The following is a 27,505-nucleotide window of genomic DNA, read 5'->3' as shown; positions in this document are numbered from 1 at the left end:
ACACATGGCTTGTTGCCACCGCATTACACTGCTCTTTCTTGCATCTGGAATGCTAGATCCGTTTGATTCATGAGTCTCTAATTCTCACACACCCCGCTTTATTAAACCAACACACCTGTTCTGGGGGTTTCACAGCACGGTTCGGTTTCCCATGGGGGATGTGTTATAAATAAGTTTTGGTTGAAAGCTGTAGCTGAGGATGTGATCTAAAGAAACTCTTCATGATTCAATCCTCGTTTGCTTCCCAGCAATCTTTAAATGCGTTTCTGGGCGGCCTGATCGAAACAGGTGTCAGAAGTGAGATCTGCCTGTCTGTGTCGTGATTCAGCGCAGACCGGGTCCTGCGCTCGCCTTCGTTCCCTGACAGTGTGGACTGAGAGATGGTAAATAAAAGAGGCGTCGTAGCAGAGATAACGGAGGTTTTACTGCTAATATCCGTCTCGGAGAGGGAGGCTGAAGCGGTTAATAAAACAGAGGAATGAAACTGTCACGGTATCTCAGTGCTGTCTATGGGTCTCATGCAGTCTCTCCTTCAGTGTCGATACTTGTTTTTTATTTGTGATCTGCAGGGCAACCAAAAGCCTTTTTTTTCTTCTGCAAGCAGTAGCTATGTATTTATGTTTTGTGTGCTTTGTACAGATATTAAGACATGCTTTGTTCAAATGATATGTATAGTCTATATTTGTTTCCTTAAAATGTTTGAATATGAAAATTGTAATATTTAACTTCTTCCTCTCCATTATGTTTTATCTCTGTTTGAAGCATAAAATTGCAGATTACTTTACATACTTACTTTAATGTGGGTTGAAGTCGAATGACGTCAAACTGACTTTCTAGGTTAATTATAAGCTTACCATTGTGAATTAGAGACATTTTTTATGCACTTGCTCAAAAATGGATTTTGCTTCTTTATTTAAATTACAAGTTACAGATTATAGCTCTTAGAAATAATTGATTCCTTTGAAAAACATGAGAAATGATAGACACTGATGAAGCCTTCAGTCCTGGCAGAGGCATAGAAAAGAATATTTTATTTTACTCGGTCACCTCGTAGAGGGACACCATATTGAGATCACATGACCATCCCGATGCTACTCGGTTGGACGCTTTAACTCGTGGAATATATTAATCATTGCTAATTTTCATTCTGTATGCATGTGCACAGGGTGTTTTTGGACAGCCCCCGTAGTTTCTTCTTTGTTCCATCATACATCACTTTAATTTAGTTCCAGCATACTTGTACTCCAAAATCCTTATGACAGAAAATTATCTGGAAAGAGCTTTTTTTCCATCCAGCGACAAAGGAAGATAGATGGAGCCGGCCTTGCGCGTCACGCGCCGCTGTACATCAGCGTCCTGGAGCGCCATCAGACTCACACAAGCCTCTCTCCTTCGTTCGCCTCTCTCTCTATTAGCCTGATGGATTGACCGTTCGTCCTGAACGCTGGCCCAAAACCGCACTCGCGTCGTGTAAGCCAAGCATCCATTTACGGCTTCAAAGTCTATTTAGGGTGCTGAGTCTTTTCAGTTATTCACCTCCATAGTGGATTGCGTATGGTGTTAAAGAGACATTTTGTAACAGTCTGGTGTATTACTCTGTCAAGTAGCCCTTTAGAGCGATAAGTGACACTTACGCGGACGTGACTATAATAGTGTCTAACTTGTCTTCAAAAGAGAGTTGTTTAAGAGGCCATTTTAATGCCGTGGAGGTACTAATGGATGTATTGATATAATAATCTGAGAATATTTGTCTTTTTTTAGCCTCATTTCACCGCGTTCCCTTTTTGAGGCATTTGACCTCGTATTGTTTGTCTGCGCATTAGAATGTTTAATCAGGATTTTGACAAAGATTTTTATGAATTGTAGCCCTAAATTGTTTCTGGACCTCTTTTTTAGATAACTTTTTGGTCAACATACTGCATAAAGCAAATTATTAAATATTTGATTCAAGAGAGGGTGAAAAGGATATTTGTGGCGTGATTATTTTTATGACATATTTTGACACATGATCCTACATAATTGCTTTGAAAATTTCCTATTGGCCCCTATACTTGTTTCCTCCTTTTAAACTGTTAGCATCAGTTTTGCATGCAAGTTTTCCAAAGTAAATTTGCTCAAAGGTGCCACCTCTGGTTGGTTTTATTCATTACATATTAATGCAAAAAGCATCTGTTTTTTCTCCTTGATTTTTACCCCGTAACTGTATGTTGTTCAGCCATTTCATCATGCAAATTTAACACCACTTAATTGTATTTTGCATTAAGAAGGATGTAATTGAATATTCATATGCTTCTCAAATTCGTCGGATCATAACAAAGGAAGCAGCTGTTGAGAGTTGTCTCCTGACAGCCCCGCCACTTCATTACAAGTTTCTAGGACACTCAAATCCCTGTTTTTGTCTCAGAGATGCATCCTTACATGAGTTACTTGTATTAAATCATGCCATTTGATTGGCAGCATATCATGCTTTCTTATTTCTGCCTGGTTAGCTCATATAACCAGTAACAGTAACATTTGGCTTGGTTGTCTGCAGTGATGATCTGAGGATTTTATTAAATCCTCAAGATTATGAGGAAGGAGTGACTAACATTTACTTCAACAGTCTCTGGTCCCATAAAAAAAGATCTAAAGAGGCAATTCCATCGCCCATAAATACCACAATATCTCACTGCACTATAGTAAACTCTGGACACATCCCAGATTGCGAGTATTTTCATGGTGTGTGCCGCTGTTGCTGGGCAGGTGTTTTCAGGTGAAGATATTGCGATCAAACAAACACTGTCCTTTGTGTGGAGGGGAGCGCAGGCCCAGCAGCACAGAGTCAATAAAGTGATGAAGATGAGTTTGTATTTTTTTTACACACAAAGGCCGAGGTCACTCCTGGAGAGGCTTCTCTGAGAGGGTAATTATGCCACTAAGATAACGCTGTATGTTCTATTTCATATCACGTCTGAATGTTGATACATCTCTCCTGGAATGATGTCTGGGATGTCCTTTAAAAGTCAGGAGTTCCTTGAAAAAATGGAATTGAAAGATGGAGATCTGTGTGTCTTTGTTTCTCTCTGTCTGTGTATCCACCCTCTGAGGTTTTTTGTTTACGCTTTTATTATATTTGAAAAGGTTACTGGGGATTTTTATAATAGCTAACATACTGTCAAAAAATCTCAGGTCCAAAGTACAGGAAACATCACTGTCATAGACAGTAAGGGGCCTCCAAAAAGCGACCACCCCCAATACCAAAGTGATCATCAAATATCGGTTTTCAATAAAAGATTCTTACACTGTCATCAATAGTTCTGTAACTACATCCTGTCAATACACTTGTAGTTAAGATAAAGAAAAATTAAGCTTTATCGGAACAAGTTTTTGCCAACTATGCTTTGGGGTTGAAGTCAAACATTTTAATATTCCATAACTTGTTCAAATCTAATGACGACTGTGAATGTATACAGTATCTGTCAGTATATACAGTATAAATAAACATTCTGAATAGCATTTCTTTTTTAACCGAGTCAGACCCTGTTGCCTTCTCCTGATGCAGATGTACCAGAAGAGCAAACATCAAACCCTTGTCTCGCCATCTGGACCCTTTCCTGTATTACAACTGTGCCTGTGAATGCAGTTATCAGATCCTAATGGCCCCCTGTTGCTTCAGACAAATATTACAAGGGCTTCGTCTGTTATATACTATCTCAGAAACACTTGGCTGGTGTAGTGGAACGTCTTGCAATAAGATAGGTATTTAGCAGCAATGGTGAGGAAAGTATCCCACTGTTTTATTATTTCACCTAAAGCTGTGAAAACTCTTTGCTCCATTAAATTCCATTTAAATATAAACAAAACAAGGACAGCGGAAGCAGAAGTATACAGTACATCCTGTACATGTTTTGACGTTTTTTTTTTTTTCCGGCTGTCATTTTTTAATGTCATGTACCTTGAGCTGTGTGTTAAGGTAATATTACAAACTTTAGTTTATATAATAGTATAAATAGTATTTAAAGTATTTATAACAGCCCTAATCAATGTTTAAATGCGTTTAAACACATGGTTCATTATTATTAAAACCAGAAACGGTGAGTAAAGCATTGCATCACATCCTGTTGGCCAACCTCACAGCGGTGTCTGAAGTAAATCTACCTCCATGCATTTAATGTTAAAAAACAGCTGTTGAACTTTAAATATGATTAAGGAAGTAATTTATACAGGAATAACACACTAATCGAGTTTTCCATGCCTAATCTGAGTTGATCCTTTCGTGATGATGATCTCATCTCTGTTGATGACCGTTCCTTAGCCGTCTCCGAGGTGTGCTCTCATCTGATTGGTTGACTGGTGTGCACTGAAATCAAACTGTGGCAATCAGTTTATACCAAAACAAACATTCCACGTAACCCGAGCCCGAACACCGGGTGGTCTGCGTTCCATCCAATCAGTGTCCGGGATGATTGGCATCGCACTCGTCCCCCGAGGGGCCTCTTTCGTACCCCATGAGTCCCTGCCCCACAAATCACGCAGCGACAGCGCGGGATCTAGTGACTTTGCCGTACATCACAGGCAGTACGAGGGCACAATCAATCAGCTTCATTATCCTCCCCCTGCTCAGAGGAGGGCGGCCATTTTAACTGCACTGATTATGCTAATCTGGTGACAGGGGACCACCCTCGGTTGATGTAGTGGCTTATTAATATTTACTGACAGTATCCCAGCATGGGGAACGCGGGTGACATAGCAATGGATCTGTCGGGAGTGTCGGCACGCTGCCGCTTTGTTTACATCCTTTCCTTTTTGATGTTCTACAAACTGTTCAATTACCGTTGCAAAGAAGAAAGCACTCGCACGATTATTTTTTTTATCGGTTAGCCACGGCGCTGATTGCAGGGGTCTTCAGGGGTCCTCTCAGGCCCTTCTGTATGGGCAGGAAGTAGGGGTGCATAATTAATTTGAACAAAATATGATATATGCGATAGGGCAAGGTGCGATTGTTAAACCACAAAAGACTGCAATTAATTAAATTAAGTCTGCTTGCACGGTGGGCTTCCGAAGGGCAGTGCTCGATTCTCTGTAGTAAACTACACATACTGCACGCAAGTGTGAAGTTAATGTGGTGTTTTCAGTGGCCTCAATGTAGAAATTGAAACCCTAGAAAGGCCAGACTAAAGTGGACCAGAGGTTAATGTGAATACAGTGTGAAGGCAAAGAAAACTTTGGACTATATCTAACCATGCTAACCAAACAACACTGGTCCCCATTGACTTCCATTGTTTAGACTTTTCTCAAATGGTTCCACATAAGAAAATCATACACAGGTTTTGAACAACATGAGAGTGAATACATTTTTGGGCTGAAGTTTGGACACCATTTTACAAGAGAGCTGCTGTTTCGGTATGATATTTATATTTTTCATCTTTGATAACTTTGGAGCCACACTTGAAAATTTGAAAATCACAACTTTGGTCAGCATGATCTCAATATGATGTTTTGCAGGCACAGTGGACAGCAAAGTGAGTTGTGCTCACAAACGTGAAGGGGATAAAGGAATGTATCGTAGTGACAGGTTTCATTTTTGTGGAGGGTTGAAACGATAGACTGTCAGCGGGGTGTCGGAAAGAAGATTGAAGAGTGAAATGTATTTATTTGTGTCAGTGCTACACAAGCGTGGTGAGCATATCGCTCTGTTTGTTTGGGGATGACAAATTGCACAGTCCTTCTGGCACAAGCTGACAGTATTGAAGACAGTGAGAGACATCAACAGTCTGTCTGCAGAGGAGCCGGCTTAAGTCAATCTATTCGGAGCTCTTTGAAAAAAATAAATGCTCCAAAGAATTCCTTTTGTCCATTTAAATGTAGGGGTTTTAAGCCAGAACATATATTATGAGCTGGAATTTGCAATAAGAGGAAAAAATGTGATGTTAAGCAAAAACAGACGTGTTTTGTTAAACTAAATAAGTGAGTCGAAAGTGAAATCTAGGGAATGGCATATTAATATTATATTAAACACCGATATTAGCATATCAATAAAAAATTAAATACAATCATTATATTACATGTAAATTCAGTTTTATGTACTGTTTTAGGTCAACATGACTAAAAGTGATGGAGGAGGTTACAAATAGACTTTTATATATTTATATTCTCTTTAAGGCCTATTTAAATGCTAAATGTTTAGGGTCTCTTGTTCCAGTCATACATCCATAATTTAGTTTTACTCTACATGACCTCACATTTTCCACCCTCTTGTTAACCTATAGAGTAAAACAGGATAGTTTTGGCACTGTATCTTTAAAGGAGTAGTAGGATGTAAGATTAAGGACAAAGATCTTTTGACAGAAATGCAATAAAATATACATATAACTATGTCTACAGATGTGTATAAAGACCTTACATTATGAAGCGTTATGTTTATATTACATTAGATTGAGCTATTTCTATCTACCTACACCTCAGGTCCCCTTCCATTGAATTGGCCATGTTGTTTCTACAGCAGCCTTAAACAGACTAACTGCTCTACAGAGAGCATTTCGTAAACACAATATAAAAGGTATGTTATCTCATTCGGCAAAGAAGCAAAAACGTGACGACATCTTAGTGCTGTGTCAGCCACCGTGACCATAGTGCCTTGAAAGAGAGGGGTGAGCGCTGAAGTGAGCCGTGGTTGCAATTCGCAACCTCACCGCTAGATGCCGCTAAAATTCACACAGAGAACCTATAAGACTTGTAAATGACTTTCTTTTTGGCTAACCTCTTGGCAAGTGAAATAAGTAGCAGCGCTTTAACAGGATGTAGTATAGTTAACACTCCCAGGTTCCTATTTAACCATTCCCATCCTGTAAATCTCGCCTAATCTAACACCTTGCGTTATATTGTGACGGGTACACAGTAACTCTGTGCATGCTCCTGAGACCATGGTAAAAAAGTTTATAATTTTATCCGTTTTATGTTTTCTGTTTTTTTCCTCTTTCTCTTCATGTTTAGTCTGCTGTCAGATTAATATCACAGAGAGAAGAACAGCACATCTCATTACACAATATAAGCAGAAATGTCTTCGCATTTAATTAACACAGCAGGACCCGGACAGCAGGGAGAAGAAAAACAATTAACATTTCCAACATGTGTCTCTATTTCACATACAATCTCATTTGAATCTGAATTCAGTCCAGAACGTTAGTAAACACTACCCATCATGCTCTTGTCAGACTTGTTTGGGAAGGGGAGGGCAAATGCATTAAAATCATACCATTTTAGAAATAGAAAATAGCCAAATAGAAAAAACAATGGATTTTAAAGTTAATAGCTAGTCTGAATAAGCTCATTTGGCCATTGCAATCTACAATGGGGATGTTTTTTTTTTTAGTGTGGCGTGGGTTTAGGTTGTTTAACATAAAAGAAGCTCCTACCATCCATATCTTTATTAGTCGCAGTATTTGCATCCATTTGAGTTGGAGCAGATAAGACTCGTCCCCCACCGTACAGTACACAAAAGCGCATTGTCTGCTTTATTTAAGAAAGTCAGCCATCTTCTCCAAGAGAAGAAGTTCATGCTCATTTCTACTTTTACTCTATTTATAGGAGTTTCTCAAGAGCTTGAGCCTTTTTATCGGAATATATCCTTAAGATTCTATTTTGGTTCCTCATGTGGTCCATCCAGTCTGTGTTCAGCCAGAGTAACTTTGGTTGGTTGGTTATTTTTTGGGTTATCAGCAGTCTCCACCTTGATCATTTCCCCTGAGAGAGTCGTAAGCAGGCAGAGAGGACAGAAAAAGATCTTTCACCAGTCATTACCGTGACATTTCAGGTGAAGGGAATGCACAGGAAGTGACAGGTGGAAGAGAGAGGCCAATGTTGGCATTCTCTCTCTAGCACTTAATTTAGCTCTGTGGTAGAATCTAGTTTTATGTCAGGGGAGAGACGGCTTTGCAAATGCTGTCTATACCATCAAGAAGTGAATTCAGAGGAGATGGACAAGGTCAGTTTCTGAAGAAGCGGTAACCACTAAAAGAGGAATGCTTACGTGAAAAGAATCTTACAAACCTACGTATATTTCATCTATTTGAATAAAGTCAGTAACTTGAAGTGATTGACTGTTGCTCCCAATTAACAAGTTGTATGGTGTTAATAGAGTGCATTGGTGTGGGTTCACAGCAAGCATTGGGAAGTCATTTTTGCAAAATGTTCTTTTAAAGTAATTTCGTTTAATGTTAACTAGTCACTCATGGGGAAATATGTATTCATGTATTTAAAAACACATGTTTAGTGCTTGGTTGTGTATGTGCCATAGAAGCTGCACTTGTACACACAAAATAAACATAAATAAACATAACAACCATCTCGAGATAGATACATAAATAGATAGATAGATAGATAGAAAGACAGACAGACAGAGATCTATTTGGTTTTGTGTCCGAACAATAGAAGTGAACGGGTGCCGACATTCTTTTAAATATCTTATTTTGTGTTCTGTTGAAGAAAGAAAGTCATACAGTTTTGAATGCAAGTGTTATGTGATGACAGAATTTTCATTTTTGGGTGAACCATCCCCTTAAACGTAACCCTTATTTTTATAATTTTACATCATAATTTAGTATGTTTATGGGGTACCATGGGTACTGTCGGCTTGTCCCATCAGTATAAGTGCTTTTTAGGTTCACTCTTTGTGGGGACATCTGGATCCCACAATGGAGGCTCCACCTGTACACACATATGACATTTTGTGAATAAGAGCCTGATTCATATAGGGTTGACTCAGTCAATAATTCTTTAGAAGGAATTCATTCAATGCAGATTTATCTCTATAGTGGTAGGAGATCTAGAGCAGTGGTTCCACATTTTTGCTACAAGATCAGCAGATTCTGTCGCCATCTTTAAGAATCGGCTGAAAACATCTCTTCCGTCTGCACCTGACTGAATGATCTTTCTACATTATAAAAATAAAAAATAGCAAACTTATTTAAGCTTATATTAACTAAACTTGGCTCTGTATTGGGTCAATTGGGTCAAACATAAGGACAACAAAAAGCATAAGAGCAATAAAAACATGTCTCACAAAGCCTCCACTGTGGTAGGCTTTGTGAGACATGCTTTTATTGCTCTTATGCTTTTTGTTGTCCTTATGTTTGACCCAATTGCTTCCATTGTTAACACAACTTGTAAGTCGCTTTGGATAAAAGCGTCTGCTAATTGACTAAATGTAAATATAAATGTTCTCAAACCTTTTCGTGGTACGGCCCCCAAAATAAAGTGATATTATATTAAACTTATTAATAATATTGAACCAAAGCCTATTCGGGTATACAATGCTGGAACATCAATTATTTTGGTCAATGGGCTTATTTTACATTTACATTTTAGACATTTGGCAGACGCTTTTATCCAAAGCGACTTACAGTGCACTTATTACAGGGACAATCCCCCTGGAGCAACGTGGAGTAAAGTGTCTTGCTCAAGGACACACTGGTGGTGGCTGCTGGGATCGAACCAGCAACCATTGATTTACCAGTTCAGTGGTTTAACCCACTAGACCAGTTTTACGGATGTTTGATTGCATCAAATGAATAAGAAATTTCTATCTTTCCTAAAATGCCACAAAATCTGTTCCTCCCCTGGATCCATCTTGTGGCCCCCAGTTTGAGAACCACTGATCTAGAGCTCATAGTGGATGGATAAGTGGCTGATGTAGCCCAGGGGCTTTACACTGCTGCCTGCTTAATTGCCGCTAACTTACTGTGCCTACACAGAACACTTTGTTCAGAATGGAAAGGCACTACAAAATTACAGCAAAGCTGTTTTGTCTGCACTTCAGGCCTTCATTGATTTGTGTTTTTCATTGGTCATGTGATTAACATTCATTCACATTGCACTATTCATCATGCTTTTAGCTGTCATTAACACACATTTCTGCTCTATCTTGGATACTCTTTTATATGTTGGCAGGTGTCGATATTTTTGGACATTGCATATTTACTTTGGCACAGCATGTGCTGGCTGTGGGTTTGCGCATCTAATTGCTTTGGCACCTCATCTCGCAACTCCTGCGCTTTTCTGATTTCCGCCTGCGTGTCACAGAGACATACGCGAAAAACGCGCGTTCGACTGCATAAAACAGATCCATGTAATAGCAGCACTTTGAATCATCCCTATTTGTGCGCTGACACGTCCGTGTCCTCTTTGTTTTTCTCTTCCTTATCTCAGCTTTCGAATTCGAGAGCAAAACTGATGTTCTTTATTTTTGAATCCAATGTTGATTCATATCAGTTTAATGAGATTATTTGGCTGACAGACAGTAAGGTTTAATCAGAGTCTCGCGTGGGCGTGAAGTAATTAATTGCTTTAATTACGTTTAGTCTCAGTCCTGGAGGGAAGCTGTCAAAGATATCCCAAACCTATTCCTGATCAAGCCAACAGATCTTAAGATTTAACAGGAAGTTAAGAGTCTTTCAGAACGACCTGATGTCTAAGAGCGTATAAATAGCATCTACAATGTAGATGTTTATATAATTAAGGTAGACATGATTCACCTCTGTCATTTATGACGGGGTTTGTCTTATAGTTGTCTTTGTATTTTAGTGTGTGTACAAACTTTACCAGATGAATGCTTTTGTTTGAGTGTTGTGCATTTTCTTTGACGCATGCATTTCTTGAGGTGAATTCTGCTTCAGGAGAAATCAAATATATGGAAATGTGTTCCAGGAGTGCGAGTCCGATTAAGTATAGCACGCAGACTTTGCCAAAGGTCCTTTGTGCTCACGTGGCAATGTTTAATGGACGTGATATCCAAACATCCTGCTTATAACTGGAAACTAACATGCTTTAAAAACACACGTTTTTGATTATTTTTACATTACAGTCATTGTATTCATTAGCTTATGCACTGAATATGCAGCATTGTTTGAACAGTACAATAATTAGAAAAAAGTTAATGAGAGGGCTTGTTTTTTATATGTAGTCTTGAGGAGTAATTATATTCCGGTTGCTATGGGCAGCAGCTTACATACCCTCAGACTTGTCTCCATCCAGAAGACTCGCTCCAGCCCCACTGTGCTGTAATTAATCATTATGCCAGATGCCATTGCTTCCCCTGTGAGTGTGTGTTTCTGTATGTGTGTGCTTTGGAAATGTAAAAATGGGCGCCTGCATGTCCTGATTGCTCTTGACTGCCACAGGCCAATGTGTAAAAGTCCTTATCTTCTCGGATGGACATCTACAGCTGAAGTTTTGGCCATTTGACACCTTCATGTTCATTCGCTCACCCATGTTCTCTCGGTCATATTTGCTCTGCTACCCTCACATGAGCCACAGATCCACAGACGGCTTTAACAAGGAACCACCCGCTGTCTTCTCCATATGATTGGCTCTGCAGGTAGAAGAGCATATGAAGAGTGGGTGTAATGCACATGTTCATAACCGAATCTCTTAAATCTGATGTTGGAGTGATGCTTTGCATTGAGAAGACATTAATAGTGCTACTTGTACTATGTATTTCAATGCAAAACATGTCACATATACACACTTCAGTGTAAAAAGGTGTTAAATGAACTGCTGTTTTGCAATGATTCAAATGATTGAGTCATCAGTCATTTAAAAACAATGCCATTGCTAACATTCCTCTATTTTGCAAATAAGACTAATTGTATATTTTACTTAATTCACAAAAGTCAATGTTATTTGCTTGTGCCATTGTGTTTTTTGTGGAAAGTGGGTAGTAAACTGAATTTTATTTAAAAACTCTTTTGTGAATGATGATTAAATAATTTTGTAACCGAACATTTCCCAAAGGTCAGACGCACTTTGTGCATTTTTTGAAGTCCAGTGTATGAAATTTGCAGCATCTAGTGGTGAGATTGCGAATTGCAACCAAAGGCTCCACTCATCACTTTCTTAGCACTTCAGTGGTTGACACAGCACTAAGATGTTGTCATGTTTTTCTTCTTTGCCAAAGGAGATAACATATTTATGAAACGCGCTCTGTAGAGCAGTTTGTCCATTCGGGGCTACTGTAGAACCAATATGTCGAATTCCATTCAAGGGGACCCGCGGTGTATGTAGATAGAAATAGCATATTCTAAGGTAATAAAACTATAACGCTTCATTATATAAGCTCTTTGTACACCTCTGAAGATATGTATACTGTTTTGCATTTCTGCCCTTAGATTAGCGCTGAGTGGTTTGACCATAAATTAATGTAAACGCTATTCTCCGGATTTATACCAGTTTCCCAGTGCATGACGGTATTCTTTAAATCACATTTTCTACTGATTGAGAGAGGAAATACGGCAGTTGATTGACTTAAAATGCCCATTTATACTGTCATGGTGAGTGAATATTGTAGAATAATACACTAGTATTATACAAGTCCCACAAAATAATACTGTTTATAAAGAGGTGGCACTTATGATGGAATGAAGGAATCAGGATAAATGACAGTTGCAGTCAAAATACAGAACCTTTTAAATGTGAAAATTTTGCAAACAACTTGGAACTACACAATGTTAACAATCCCCTTCCCCTGTTATAACTGCAAACTTTAGACTTCTTTAAAATCTGAATAGCTTGCAAATGTTACTTGCATACATAATATTTAAGCAATTAAATAAAGGACGGGGTTCGAAATTGCCTTTTTTTCCTTGTTAGCACTGGTGCTCCCAACTTCAAGAGTTAGGAGCTCTAAGAACCCACCCAAAAATTAATACCATGGTCTGCCTAAATAGTAGAATACAAAAAAGTAAAAAATGTACAATTAAAACATGCATGTGATGTCTGCTGTGTTTTATATAGTCACAATGGCTTCATGATTTCCTGAAATCATATTTTGTGGCTTAGATTAGATATGTGAGAGGTAAGCGATCGCATCACGCTGTCAATCCTCCTTCCTCTGCTTACCCTTATTTCTCATTATAGCATACAGAGAAACAGTTGAAACTAAAAGCACATCATGTTATATGCTTATATTGAGCAGGTATGAGGGAAACACGATCGATTTTTAAATATGTTTGCTTGTGAGTGTACTTAATATAACGTTGTGCGACCTTGCAATTGCTACACCTGTGTTATGGTGGATTCACATGCGATGCGACGCGAACTGATTATGTAACATTACCGCTCATGCACGAGACGCATGCGAACATCCAAACGCCTCCGTTTAGCATATGTTTCTATAGAATAATTATGACAGTGACACAGTAGTGCCACGGCCTAGAAAGACACATTCTGTGTGAATGGCTGGTCACAGTGCAACAGTGAAAAGGGACCCCACTGAAACATTGTAGCTCTGCGCCGCTTTCCGCACGTTGTTTAGGCTACATACACCGATATTGCGGTATATAAATATTTTTTTTAAATACACACCAGTATTCGTGTGAACCATCGTATCACCCTGCACAACCATTAAATGATCTAAAATAAAAATTAAAGCACCTTTAAAAGCCAGTTCAGGTCTGCATGTATAGTGATGCTATTCATTCCCATCTTGTTACGCAGCTTGCAGAACTTATGTAATCCTCCATGTTGTGGTTTATAAAATTGCAAATTGCATACTTCTGAGTTGAATTATTCATTTGATTCAGGGGCTTAAATTACACTATCAACGTCTGCATTTCCTTCTTTGTGAATGCAATGCAAGATCAGTTCATGTACTGTATAAGAAAAACAGAAATACAGATCAAAGTTTTGTCTGTTTTGTGTCCTTTTCATTTTTTTTCACCAGGTGTTATGTTCCAGGCTGGCTAGCCTGATTGAAGTGATTGGAAGGTGGAGCCTTATAGAAGTCTCCCTGTACCCTATCATCTCTTCTATTTGCAAAGCTGTTTTTTTGTGCTGCCTGTGGTTTGGTGTGATTTCTGTGGAAGGAACATGTGAAGCAGTCTTGTTGTACTCGGTGTCCCTGTTCTGAATTTCAGATTGCCTCCCCTGATGTCTCTCACTGTGTCTTTTTTTTCTTTGTTTTCCAGGTGTCCTCCAGGTGTCAATCTCCCTAAAAAAAGTGGAGCTCAGCGTCGGCGAGTCCAAGTTCTTCACATGCACAGGTCAGACCTCTTGCATTACTTCACAGAAAAAGATGATACTAACTGCTGTAGAAATACGAATGAGATTCTTATGGCTGTAAAGATCAAGTCTCACCTTCTCACCTTCTAGATCTTATCGGGTGTTTACTTGACACTGCACATGTGCATTTGCTAAACCAGTGTGAAAAACACATTTTTAATGTGATTTATGCAAAAGGGAAGATACGTTTAATCTTGATAATTGTTTTTTGTAAGATAAAAGTGATACTTCACCCAAAATTGAAAATTCCGTCATCATAATCTGTATAAATTTCGTTAAAATCGTTCTGGTGAACACAGAGAAAGATATTTGGAAGAATGCTTTTAACCAAACAGATCTTGCCCCCCGCCCATTTACTCCCATCGTAGGAAAAATGACTTTATCATTGATTTTGTTCATTAGAATAATGTAGATCAGCAAGCAGTTTTGGGTCACTTTTGACAACCACTGTATTTTTTCCTACTACAGCAGTCAATTGGGGGCAAAATCTGTCTGGTTAAAAGGATTCTTCCAGATAGATTCTGTGTTCATCAGAACAAAGAAATGTATACAGATGTGAGTAAATGATGACAGAATTTTCATTTTTGGTTGAAGTATCCCTATAAATATTGATGATGTATTGTGTATTTGGTGGGAACTGATTCCCATTAAAAGATATCTTGCGTCTCCCTCCATAAGTGATATTAAAAACCAAGACCGAGCTCATTAACAGGAAAAGTTTGTTATTGTATGCATTTTGTGTGTTAGTGCGCCCTAAGAACTGGCTTTGGCTCCATGCAGTTGCTTATCATTTAACACCAGTAAAGTGTAAACAGCAGCTCTTTGCATTGTTAAGCCTTACTCCTCTTACACACTGCAGGCAAAGTTGTACATAGACGGTGTGCTGTTGGAAATGATTATGGATATCCATTTGTGGAGGGGGAGATTATGTCAGGCAGGCTCTGTGGTGTTGTTTTTTTCCACATGGCTGAACTGGTGTAGTCAGGTTGTAGGGCTCTGCTTCTTAAGCTCCAGGCGTTACCTGACAGTATGCTTTAAACAGGATGATGCATGCTGACCCCTGCTGGACGACAGCCAGATTGCTGGTGATTAGCACACTGTTATCAGGCTGTGGCTCACATGCCCTGCAGACGTCCAGGTCAACGACGCTGCAAACGGTGTGCCACCCTTTAAAAACAACTTCAGAAATAGCCTCAGGGACTGTGGGGGTGTGCGTGTGGAATTTCCAATTTTCAGATCTCCAAATCGTTTTATATCTGGCACAGATTAAATGTGCTTTCATTTTGGTATGGTTCTGCAGCTATAAGCTAAGGATTGTAAACTTGGTTAATCCTGGATTTTAAAGCACGCTATAGAAGCATCATAATGCTGATTTGAAATCTGTGCCAGTTTTTAGTAATTTAGCAGGTTCTACCATAAGGTGCCGTTACCCTTAAAAACAGCTAGAAAGAGCGCAAAAGGCGTGTTAATAGGCACATTAACTTCCATATACTATTGCTAATATAAACACTCAATACATATGTCCATTGAAGCAAAAAGCCACTAGAGGCCATAATAAAATTACTGTAATGCATGGATAGTGAGGCTTATTGCTTTTGTGAAACACCAGCAGCATCAATATGGTAAAAGTGCCAATATTGATAATATTTTAATAATAATTATAGGAATAAACAATTCTGTTGCAAAGTAATGTAGTTCATTTTCCTAACAACACTGTTTGTAATTGCCAACCAACTTGGTGAATTAATATAAAATATGCTGTCACAGGGACATTTGCTTTGTCCCAATTCACAAACTATCCAACCCAAATTAATGTTTCCAAAATCATAGTATGCTGAAAAGGGTATTCTCAAAGTATCCGGAAGGTCTAATGTTTCCAGTGAAAATTGGAAGTGTGAATCCATGGACACTTAAAGGGGTCATGAATTAAGACATCAATTTTAACCCAAGGTTTTGTTCTATAAGAGGGAATCGTATTCAAGCGAACATCCTGTAAGTGTCAGAATTTAAACACCCTTGTTACTGAAATTACAACTGTTATTGACACCAGGCCTAGTGAACACCAGGTCCTGGAAGGCACCTAAAGATAGGTTGAACACCGCCTCCACAAAAGAATATCAATGACTACTTCTCTAGCCCCGCCCACTGGTTCACGCATGACAGTATTGAAGTAACACAAGTTGCACGGAACCAGATAGAGCGAGCAAGCAGTAAACAGGCCGTTAAAGATCGCGTAATACTGTGCAGTCAGTACCTGGTTGTAGTAGTACACAGTCACTGCTTAACCTTCCTTCGGATTCCGATATTAGTAAAGCGTGGTTTGTAGAGCGTTTGTTCGCTTCATTTCACCACAGATTCCTTTATGAACAAGGCACAGGTCGATGCTGGGTTTGCGGAGAGACTAAAATTAAAAAGCAGTGCTGTGCCGTCAATATTAGATCCGACAGGAATGGTGCAGTCATCTTATGTCCGTAAACACATTTTTGTACTATTAGCACTATTGCTTTGTTAGAGACTTAATATGCCCTGATAGCCCTATTCACAAGTGATTAGTTTTACCTTGGGACCTCTTGTCATTTTTAATAATGTGATCTTAATCAAGTGCGAATCGCCCATGTCTGTAATTTGTAAAGTAATGTAAAGCGGTGATCTTCTGTCTGGTTCACAATCATGGGTCTAAAATGCTGTCAGGTATAGTCATAAATCATTAAACACCATACAACTATAGGCTATATAAACTATACGTAAAGCTTTGCCATCACATCTGGGAAATAAGTAAATTTGAGTAAAATCACAGACTTACAGATACAGATGTGGGGAGGTCCTTTTTTAAATCCCACGAGGTCCCCAGATAATACTAATCCTGTGTGAATAGGGCGAAAGTGTAACGTAATAATACATGTCTTACAGAGTAGAAAATAACCTATTACTTACTGATTTTGATGTTTTTGAATGTAAAAACCACACAAATGTCATAAGTAGACCTCATATAACAGTATAAAACAATATATTAGGCCAGTTCATGTCTCCTTTACAGTCGGTATGAAATTAAAAATGATCATATTAACTATTTTACACAGAGGTGAAGTATTTATTATAAATTATTTATCCGTGCACATCATAATTAAAAATTGAACTTGTAATCTTTAATAAACCTTAACCTCCTCCCCCTCTCAAATGACCCCTCTTCATTTCTGTTCACGAGGAATGACGCTAGGGGGGCTGCAATGACTGACAGATTGCAACGATCCAATCAGTTGTCAGTGGATGTAATCAAGTCCCGCCCTACATTTTTTTCTCATTTCAGAAGTCGTTTCACCTTCTTCCATTTCATGCCGACTTTAGCGATTGGTATTACCCACAACTCATCGGGAGAGGGCGGAGTTTAGTGAAACTCCACTGCATGAATCCAATTAAATAAAAGATACTTCACTTAATTAATAAATAAGTATATCGTAAACATAACATATAAAAAATACTTAAATGCAAAGAAGAGATGTATTTTGATGCTTGTTACAGTTCATGATCACAGCGTCGCCTATGCAACAACGGCAACTTCAGTTTTGCCTTAGTATGGTCGAGTGCATGCATACAGTTTTGCTATGCACTAAATTGTATATACTTTTACATGTCAAAAACGGTCCCGTTCCTTCCCTTAACTGCGCATTCAGAGTTATAGAAAGTAAAAATTAAGGTTTCAATGAATATTAAAACTGTTCTCGCTCTGTGCCTGCACTACGCAAAGAATAATCTGTACAGGTATAATAGAAGTCTAATATTAGCTATACAGCAAAAAATCTACAATTGAGTATGAAACCTATGTCTTAAATTAACTGTCAAATATACACATATTTAATGCATAACATGTATACAATTTTTTTATATAAAATGCCTCTTTGACACATGTCTGTAAATGTCATCAAGCGAAGGATTCAGAAAATGCAATTTAAATGTGCTGTAATTTAATTTTTTTAATAAATTTAATTTAATCTAATAAATTAAAGTAACATAAAAAACTGTGTTGCTGTGATTTGTTTATCGTTTCATTTCTCACAGGGTATCCACAGAGCCTTGTATAGGTGAAGGGACCCATTTATCAAATATAGATAAACTTTTGTTTTCATTGTAGTTGGGTTTTTGTACCAAACTTGATGGCGCAACCTTGAAGCCTTGGCCCCATTGGCCTGGTCAATAATCCATTCCTGGGGGTCAGGTTTACACTAGCCATCCAGCATTTTCACTGTCAACCATTTTGATTTTGGGAATTTATTTTATAAGACTGAAGTTGACAATGGCATGCTGTGAGATAATGCGTCGAAAAACATTATGCAAGTGTGTCATTATGGGTATGCAGTCTGAAGATTGCATACGCACACTCACTCACAACACTCTCACCGCATCAATTGAAATTAATCCATATTTTACACCACGGACAATAAACAACTGTATAGACTGAAATATATGCGTGTAACCCAGACACTCAGAAGAGTTTTAAGCTGCTGATTATTCATTCAGAGCTTCACATTTTATTTTTCAATATGAAAAATTACAGAGGTCTGGTGACCTCATAGCTGGCTACGGCCATGGTTAAGATGCTTAACAAAGTCGGAGCCGATGGTCGAGTGGTTCGTGCTCTTCCATCCACTTCGCTTCCTGTCCTCTCCAAAATTACTGTCTGTCCAACAGAGGCCAAACGGCCAAAAATAAATCTTTAAAAAATAAGATGCTTTAAAACCCAATACTATGTTTTGATCGCAGTGTCACCACGTTCATTTTTCAGGGATTCAATCTAAAATGATTTGCATGTGTTGAGCTTTAAATATATAAATAGATCCTTTGATTTCATAAGCATTTAGGTGTTTGGTGAGGGACCAACATTCCATACGTTTCTAGCTAAATACCATTTAAGAGCTTTCACATGCAGAAAGCATCCAACAATATTTCCAGTAGTTCTTTTCCTCTGAGACATTCACTTGCTCAGTCAACCTTCCTTTAGATTCAGCCCAAGATTCAACCTTAGATTTTGTAACTCAAATTCAGTTACAAAAATTCAGAGGCTCCGCAGCATGGCATCGTTTTCTGTGTGAGCATTCTCATGCTCGTGTGGATACGTCATGTATAAAGCAGGCTTTACCCATCCATGGTCCAACATCATCTTAGCAGCCTGAGATTAGGCTGCTGTGAGCTCTCCTTGACCCCTTCAACAGCTCACAGATCAGCCTCTGCTCCTTCACTGATATCACCCCGCTGCTCTCAGCATCGCTTGCGTGGTGGTGGAGCTGCAGCTCGGTCCTGTTGCATACTCTGGCATGCCTGTCTGACCACAGCCGCAGCCTCACGCTTCCCCACAGTGCAGCCAAAGGCCCCTGTTGTGCCACTGATTGATGTCTTGAGCAGAGAAATGCTGCACCATGCTGATACTTTTTATGACCTTCCAGCAGCGCAGGATTTACAGCGTCAAGCACCTAGGTACCATGTATGGTTTTGGGGAGCCAATCTCTGCAGGGCACAGCACATGACGTGTTTTGTTTATTGCATTGTGTGTATTTGAGAGGCAGAGAGGGTGTATGTCACTAGCAGCGGCTGAAGAGTGAAAATGTGTAATTTTGTGCAGCTAGCCGAACCAAAAATAATAGACCTTAATCACAGCGTGACGTGTTAAACCGGAAGTAGGCTGAACGCTTGTCAGGTCAATGCTCTAGCTCCGTACATCACAGAACAGTTGCGGAGACTAGAAGAAGTTAGGCATGTAGCTCACCCTTTATGCTGATTTGTCTAACATATATCAGACCTTGATAATAAATAAATCGCTCAAAAAAATGTTTTTGTTATGTATGTTTTACCTATTTTTACTCCCAGTAAACCATGAACAATTCGGACAACAAATGCATGTGTGGCTTTAGGTAAATAAACTGAATGGCTGTGAGCAAACAAACAAGCTGGATGAATGAATGAATGGCTATGGCAGCAGTTCGATAGTAAAAAAAAATTGTATCTACTTCCAGTCTCTGTGGCCATATTGTTAAATAGGCGAATTGCCAAAAAAATGACTAATTCATTAAACACTGTCTTCGTCTTCCATTGCTTGGCCAAACAGGTAAGTACAGCCCTACACTCAAAGCCATTGGTTGAGAATGTGCAGAACTGAAGTCTGGCTGAATGTAGCAGTCTCAACCAATAGCATGCATTTAGGCGAGGCTACCTGTGACTGCCTATCAATGTCAGAAGGGGAGTTTTTGTCTGTCATAATGATAACATAATTGTGTATCTGTCCTTGCTTGTAGTGATCGGAGAGCCTGTGAATTTGGACTGGTATAACCCGCAGGGGGAGCGGATGGTCCCATCTCAGCGGGTGGCCCTGCACAATGAAGGCATTCGCTCCAGACTCACGCTCTATAATGCCAAAATTGAAGATGCTGGCATTTACAGATGCCAGGCCAGCGATGCACAGGGCCATGTGCAAGAGGCCACAGTGGTGCTGGAGATCTACCGTGAGTATTGAACACACAAAAAGAAACAAACTTTCCGTACATATTTCTGTCATCCCAGTCTAAAATAGATGTAGTGTCAATAACTGTTGATTCGTTTTCATGTAATTGATTAGAATAGCATTTTAATATAAACACTAAATAAATAGTTATATTTTAACCAAACACATACCGGAAGTTAACTTTACCATCTATATTAACTTAACTACACAGAAAGCACTGCCACAGATGCCAAAACATATATAGTATAAAGCAATTACATCAAACAAGTAACAGAGTATAACAGTAAAGATCTTTATAATTGTACATATTGTATCAAAAGGCCAATTCACTATAATATCCTAGCGGGCATTTTTGTGTAATTGTATGTTTTACATATTTAACTTAATAATTTAGTAAATGATATTGATGATTATATTACAAGTAGCAGCAATAATGGTTTTGATTAAGAAATGTTTAATGAATCAATTTGTTTAAAAAAAACATTAAATATGTCCTAAAGCATAACTTTAGGTAAGAAATAGTGCCTTTTAATAAAAAAGTTTATTTCAATTGCTAAATACTAATATTGCATGCATCCAAACCTCTTTACATCTTATTAATTAATTTGTTGAGCACAGTTCCCCTTAGGTCAGATTATATATATTGTACACATACTGTAATTTGTAGCAAGTTCTTTTGAGAATACTATATGGTAGATGACAGGAAATTATGAGGCACTCGGCATACAGCATCCACCTAGCAAATAAGTCTTCCCAGCAGGCCTGGAGTCCCTGCACTGCAGGATGCTGTACTATTCCAACACCCTATCAATGTCAGAGCCCAGACTCGCATCTGTGCTGGGAAACCTGTTAGTTCAGAGATTGTCCCATGAGTAGCGCCATTCCTGGCACTGCTGAAATTTAGGAATGCCTAGATAATTGTCTTCTTTATCTCAATTTTACGAATAAGCCTTTTTGAGCAGAGAAAATATGAAGCAGGCTTTTCATGTGGTCCAATCAAGATGTGACAGTTTGCATTTCAATTACACATTTTTTTTGTTTCGTACCACTATGTGTTCTGACAAAATGTTTGTCTTGAAATGGGTCGTCAGCTACAAAAACACACATGATCATCTCCGTTTCCTCCAAATGTCTCCAATAACACACTTTCCAATTTCAGCCTTCCCTCAAATCAAGATATCAAACAAAAATTGCAGCTCAATTCATCTTCAGGAAAAAACACGATTCAGTAACCCTCCGTCTGTCCTCATTGCTTCTTAGAGTTTAGATTCAATGCAAACTTTTACATCAAATTATCATACATTTAAATTGTGATTTATCCGGCATATTACAGGGAAGCATGCTGTTACAAGCCCGGCTATAAAAACAATGCAAAAGTACTGTATATTGCTGCAAATTACAATGGAAAGACATCTTGGCAGAACTATTTGGGAATCCATTACATAGCAAAGGACATTATGTGTGCTCGCACAAAAAGAACCCTTTCACCATTTGCTTGCATTGGAAATGTTGCCATGGAAAGAGCTGTTTTGATTTCCCCTTTGAATAGATGATGCCCGAAAGCCTTTAAAAGGAAAACCTCACAATGAATGGACGCCTTCCATTCCAAGATGTTCGACAAATCTGTTGATGTAAAGCTAAATGTGATTTCCTCAATAAGCAGACAGCTGCTACCATATCACAGAGAGCAACCAGCGTGAATGAGAGAGTGAGAAAGCCACAGAGACGTGTGGACTTCAGAGAGCACCGATGAAGGGTGTATAGCTTAAAAAGCTAGTGTAGGGAACACAAGGTGACAAATATGCCAAAAATATTATTAGTGAAATAGCCTTTCTATCTAAGTAACATATTTTTTTTGTTTTTAAATCAACTTAAAACACTAGAGAATCTGTAGTATACGAAGTAAAACAAAACGATGAGCTCTATGTGGTTTGCAGACCGCTTGCATGAAATGCATGAAGAAGGCTATAAAAAAATCGTGCTCAACTTTATATGCACGGGTATCACAAGGCTACATAAAACGTTCATCAAATTCAACGTACGGGAATCATATTTGAATCCGCAGTGCGTATAATTAGTGTACTTTGCGAAACTTTCAGGAGATATTTCATGAGATTGCATCTCTCTGGTTGACTTTGTACCAGACTTGGCATTTCTCTGTTCCATTAAAAGTTGTATTTAGAGCAGTGGGAGCCATGTGTAAACAGACACGACTCACTGATCAATACGCAGAGCCGGCGGGCTGATGAGAGTGTGCGGGATCTACCAACCCTCTGAAGACATCTCCTCATCTACTGCAGTGCTACACACAGCTGTTTACAGCAGCTTCCCACACAAACTGAATATGGTACTGGTGTGTCACAATGTGATTTGACGGATTATTTCTATTCAATCTCTGCTTTGTGACTGCGAATGATCAGGAGTGATCTGGAACTCGCATGATTTATGATTAGCTGTTGTGGATGTTGACATTTCCCTTGTTTTTATTGATTTTTTCCTCGGTAATTCCTCTCTGGAGACTTAAAATGGGCCTCCAAAGCCCTCGTGTTATCTGTTTTCATCTTCAGACTGCATGGATTTAAAGTCCTTCTGCACTCCTTGCTTGCAACATACAGCCCATCCTGAAGAGTTATTTTAATCTGTTGTAACGATTTATAAAAAAAAATTTCAATACCCATTTTTCAACCCAACCTCTGTTTAATTTGTTGTGTATTGGTGGCTCATTGGAATGTGAGGTGAAGTCTGATATTTTTTGTTTTTAATTAAAAACTTAAAGATATTTAGATGTCATGCATTTTTTTACTGAAAAACGTACTACTTTGCTCCCTCTAGTGTACAAACAGCACACTAATAGTGTTAATGTAAAATATAAGGTCTAATCTTAGTCAATCGTTATATCTTGAATGTGCGACATATGTTCGGTAAAGCACAAATAACTCGCTTTACATTCACTTCAACACCTTCACCACACTTGAGATTTCTGGAAATAGAGAATCTTACTGTTTGTTTCCACTTCAGCGAAATACCTTTTCAATGCTTTTCGCAAAGCCTGAGTGCCGTAGTGTTTCTGTGTGTAAGCTTTTACATTTACATTTATGCATTTGGCAGACACTTTTATCCAAAGCGACTTACATTTTGTTTTCTAAGTATCTGCAATCCCCTGGAATCGAACCCACGACCTTGCTTTGTTAACGCAATGCTCTTACCACTGATCTACAGGAAAGCTTTTCAGCACTGCTGTCAATCCCACAATCCACCTTGAAAGCATGACAGTCGACTTCCATTAAAATCAACTGAATACTTTTACTCAACTTTGCAACCTGCCTTGTTAAGACATTACTGCCTTTTTGAAGTAACTTAAATAAGACTTAAATTCTCTAATGTAAATTACAATAACATAGTTATGGTATTCGCTTTGTGCACATTCTTACTATTAGTAAGTGAGATTATTGTTCAAAACTATATTATATTTCAAAATTATTTTATGGTATATATAAAAGGGTGTTTTTTCGACTGGTTTTAATTTTATTGTTATAGACGCACAATATATGTTATTAATATCCTTTGAGTGTTTACTAGGCCTATGAATAAATTCAGTTAAAAGGGTACAGAAAAGGATGTTATTGTTTGGAGAGGTGCGTCTAATGTTTGCAAAGCAGATTATTAAACGTGACATTATGGTGTCTTTGAGCAGCCCAGTCTAAATAACATTTTCTTAGGAAGCACACTAAGATGAAAATAATGTCTGTTATGCCCATAAATATGCAGTAAGGATCATCTATATCGCCTAGTAGCATTTCACATTGTCGCTCTCTTTGCCATTTTACAGAGAAGCTGACATTCAGGGACGTGCAGTCTCCTCAAGAATTTCGACAAGGCGATGTGGCTGAAGTGGTCTGTGATGTCACCAGCTCCCCTGTGCCTGTGGTCGCCTGGTATTATAACAACATGGAGATCATGGAAGATAGTGAGAGTAAGTAATCATGGCTAAACTAAATAGCTTCAGAAGGCTTTAATGTTTATTTTAATACATTCATGTTTATATCTGCTGATAATATGTTAATTTTTCTCTAAACTGTATCTGAACAGTTTTTTTTTTCATGAATTATAAACAACATTTCAACTAAATTAGCTTTATTTCTATACTGATAAAGACACAGGCTCTGCTTACGTTATATTTGTTGTAATATATATGCTCTATCAGCAGAAAACATGCCAAATTTATTCCAAGTATTTATTCTTGTTGTGACATTGCCAGATTTAAGGCAAACGATTTATAGACTGTTTATAGACCACCTGGCCCTTGTAAAGAAACTAAAGGCTCTTGAAACTCTGTTTTTCAGTGTCAGATGCTGCGTTTAACATCACAGCATTGTGTTGACAAATGTTAACAAGCGAGTTGCTCGGTCGCCATGTGTGTTTCATGTGAATGTGATTTCAGCCAGTGATAAATATAGATGCTTTAAAGGAGACTGTCATTAACATCATCAAATCTTCGGCCCTCCAGAGTTTCAGCTCTTGCAGAACAACAATTTGCAAATCCAAAGAGTGACTAAAGCAGATGAAGGAATATATCGATGTGAGGCCAGAGTTGAAGCCAGGGGAGAGATCGACTTCCGGGACATCATTTGGTTGTAAATGGTGAGTTTGGAAAGCAGTCAGGTTTATTTGGCAGTGGCAGCCAGAGAGAAGTTCAGCATGAATGGAATGAATCGCAATAGTTGTGTGGTGTGGTAATATGGTATGTATGTGTAATATGTTTAGTCTTGGTCTGTCAATTATGAACTGCTTCAACCATTAATCACAATTAACCGCATCCAGAATAAAAGTGTATTTACATAATATAAGTCTCTGCACTGTGTATATTAGTTTTGTATCAATTCCTAAACATCCATGTTTATATTTATGAAAAATAAAAAAATGTTAATATGATTTAAGTATATTTAATATATTATAAGTATTTATAATTTAGGGCGGTGCATTTAACACATTAATTATAATTAAAGATTTATGGAAAATTAACACAATTTTACTGCATTTAACACACCCGCCCCACCACAGACATGAGTTGGTCATCTTACACTGGTGACTTATATGATGCAGGCAACTTACTGCGAGATATATAACATCCAGAATACTGTCAGAAAGAACCTAAAATGAAAGATATCTGTGCAAAAATAACCCTGAATGAGCTTTTGTCTCATATTAATTTTATTATGCAATCACACATTCCTACACAAATTCAGTGGATCTAATAAATTCATGCCATTTACCGCCCCCTACTGGCAGTTGTTAATTCTTCAAAGATTTTTAACAGTATTAAAATAAAAAAGTAAAATAAAAACAATACGAAAATTGGTGAATGTTTGACCCCCAAAAAATCAGCTTATTTACACCCTTATGTCATTTTAAACTTGAATTACTACTTCTTTGGGTAAAAGGAAGATATTTCTTGAGAATGTTAGTAACCAAACGGTTTTGTTCTTTACTTATAATAATTCAGTTTTCTAAAAAAGAACAAAATTATGGCTGTTTTAGCTTCTGAACATTTGAAGCTACTTTCTGTAAGGATTTATTATTGCTTTAAATTTTATTTTGGCGTGTGATTAAGTTGCAATTAATAAGATTAATTAATCGCAACATCAGGTAATTAATTAGATTAAAAAAATGTAATTGCTTCACAGCCCTCATATAAATAATAATACATACATGCAAATATTTCCTATATATATAACATATATATATGTATGTGTTTATTAATACAAAATAAATATGCCCAGCGCACAAATATGTATTATATGTATACACAAACTTTTTATTCAATAAATTGTGATTAATCATTGAACAGCCCTAATATGGAGATATATAGTCTTTACTAGTCTGTATTTACTGCAATAATATATACACATTTTTATTACAATCATTTTATACTATCTTATTGCTATTTTATTAATACCCTATGCTATTTTATTTTATGCAATTTTGATTACCATGACTGATTTTATTCATGTCAGTTTTCTGAACTGGACTGAGCGATTCAACCAAACAATTTTTTTGCATTCTTTTGATTTCATTGAAGTCAAAATTGGATCAACACTTCTTCCTTATGTGTTGCAATGTGAAAGAAGCTTAATCAGTTTTTTAACATCAGTACATGTTTACTGAATTTTTTCAGACAAATCAACACTAACAGCATCATCAAATTTTTAATGTTCCGGTTAAACTCGCAGTTTCTGCCAATCTCACATTAATCTTGAGTACCTTTAGAGTATTATTATATACTTTTTATCTTCGAAGAGTATTTAGTTTTTATCACATTCATAAAAGATATATGAGATACAGTATGAGACGAGTATGAGATACATCTGTACGATTTCCGGAAAAATACGACCTCCTAGGAGTGTGATCACGAGCACACAATACATCATCGCATTGATTCACTAAAAGTTTGTGTTGTTTACATTATGCACTTACTCGCTGATTCCCAACAAAATAAAGGCATATGACTTCAAGATCATATACGCCATCTTTTAGCGCTCGGACTGCTCCATCTATCAGTTTCAAACAATCTGCAAATCAAGCGTTATATCCACCGTTTATATAACATCCACCACGAAACCTATTGGGGGAGTGTATTGAGTACAGAAATACTATGAAATACGTCCATTTGACAAGTTTAGTGTGAAAAGCCAGCACATTTAACATTGTAAAGATGTCAGAATCCACGAAACAGCGTTTAAACACCCCTTTAAAAAGCCCTAAAGATTATAGAAGACAAAGTGACAATCGTATTGAGTCATATGCCAAATAAAATCCTCCGCATGACAAATTTAAAGTCCGGTCTTTGACACAAAAGCTCCATGTATCTTGTTATCTCAATGACATTTACCCTATGGGTGGTCCGATTGGAAGAAACAGGCCAATGACATCACCCTTCTTGTGTGTACTTGTCTAATATGATAATATGGAACACAAAGGGGT

At 37.9% G+C, this 27,505-nt stretch overlaps 1 protein-coding gene across 1 annotated transcript in view; it reads left to right on the top strand.

Moving 5' to 3' along the window:
• The window catches only part of ncam2 (neural cell adhesion molecule 2), a 159,071-nt gene that overhangs the window by 90,176 nt on the left and 41,390 nt on the right, over nucleotides 1-27,505 (top strand). Inside the window, exons 2-5 of the mRNA XM_056755379.1 lie at nucleotides 13,941-14,015; nucleotides 20,319-20,525; nucleotides 24,354-24,497; nucleotides 25,032-25,158. Coding sequence (XP_056611357.1) covers nucleotides 13,941-14,015; nucleotides 20,319-20,525; nucleotides 24,354-24,497; nucleotides 25,032-25,158 — 553 coding nt within the window. The remainder of the gene's footprint in view (nucleotides 1-13,940; nucleotides 14,016-20,318; nucleotides 20,526-24,353; nucleotides 24,498-25,031; nucleotides 25,159-27,505) is intronic.

Source organism: Triplophysa dalaica, chromosome 8 (assembly GCF_015846415.1).
Source record: "Triplophysa dalaica isolate WHDGS20190420 chromosome 8, ASM1584641v1, whole genome shotgun sequence".
Lineage (NCBI taxonomy): Eukaryota > Metazoa > Chordata > Actinopteri > Cypriniformes > Nemacheilidae > Triplophysa > Triplophysa dalaica.
Note: the sequence above shows the minus strand (reverse complement) of the source record. Positions and strands in the feature narration are given on the sequence as shown.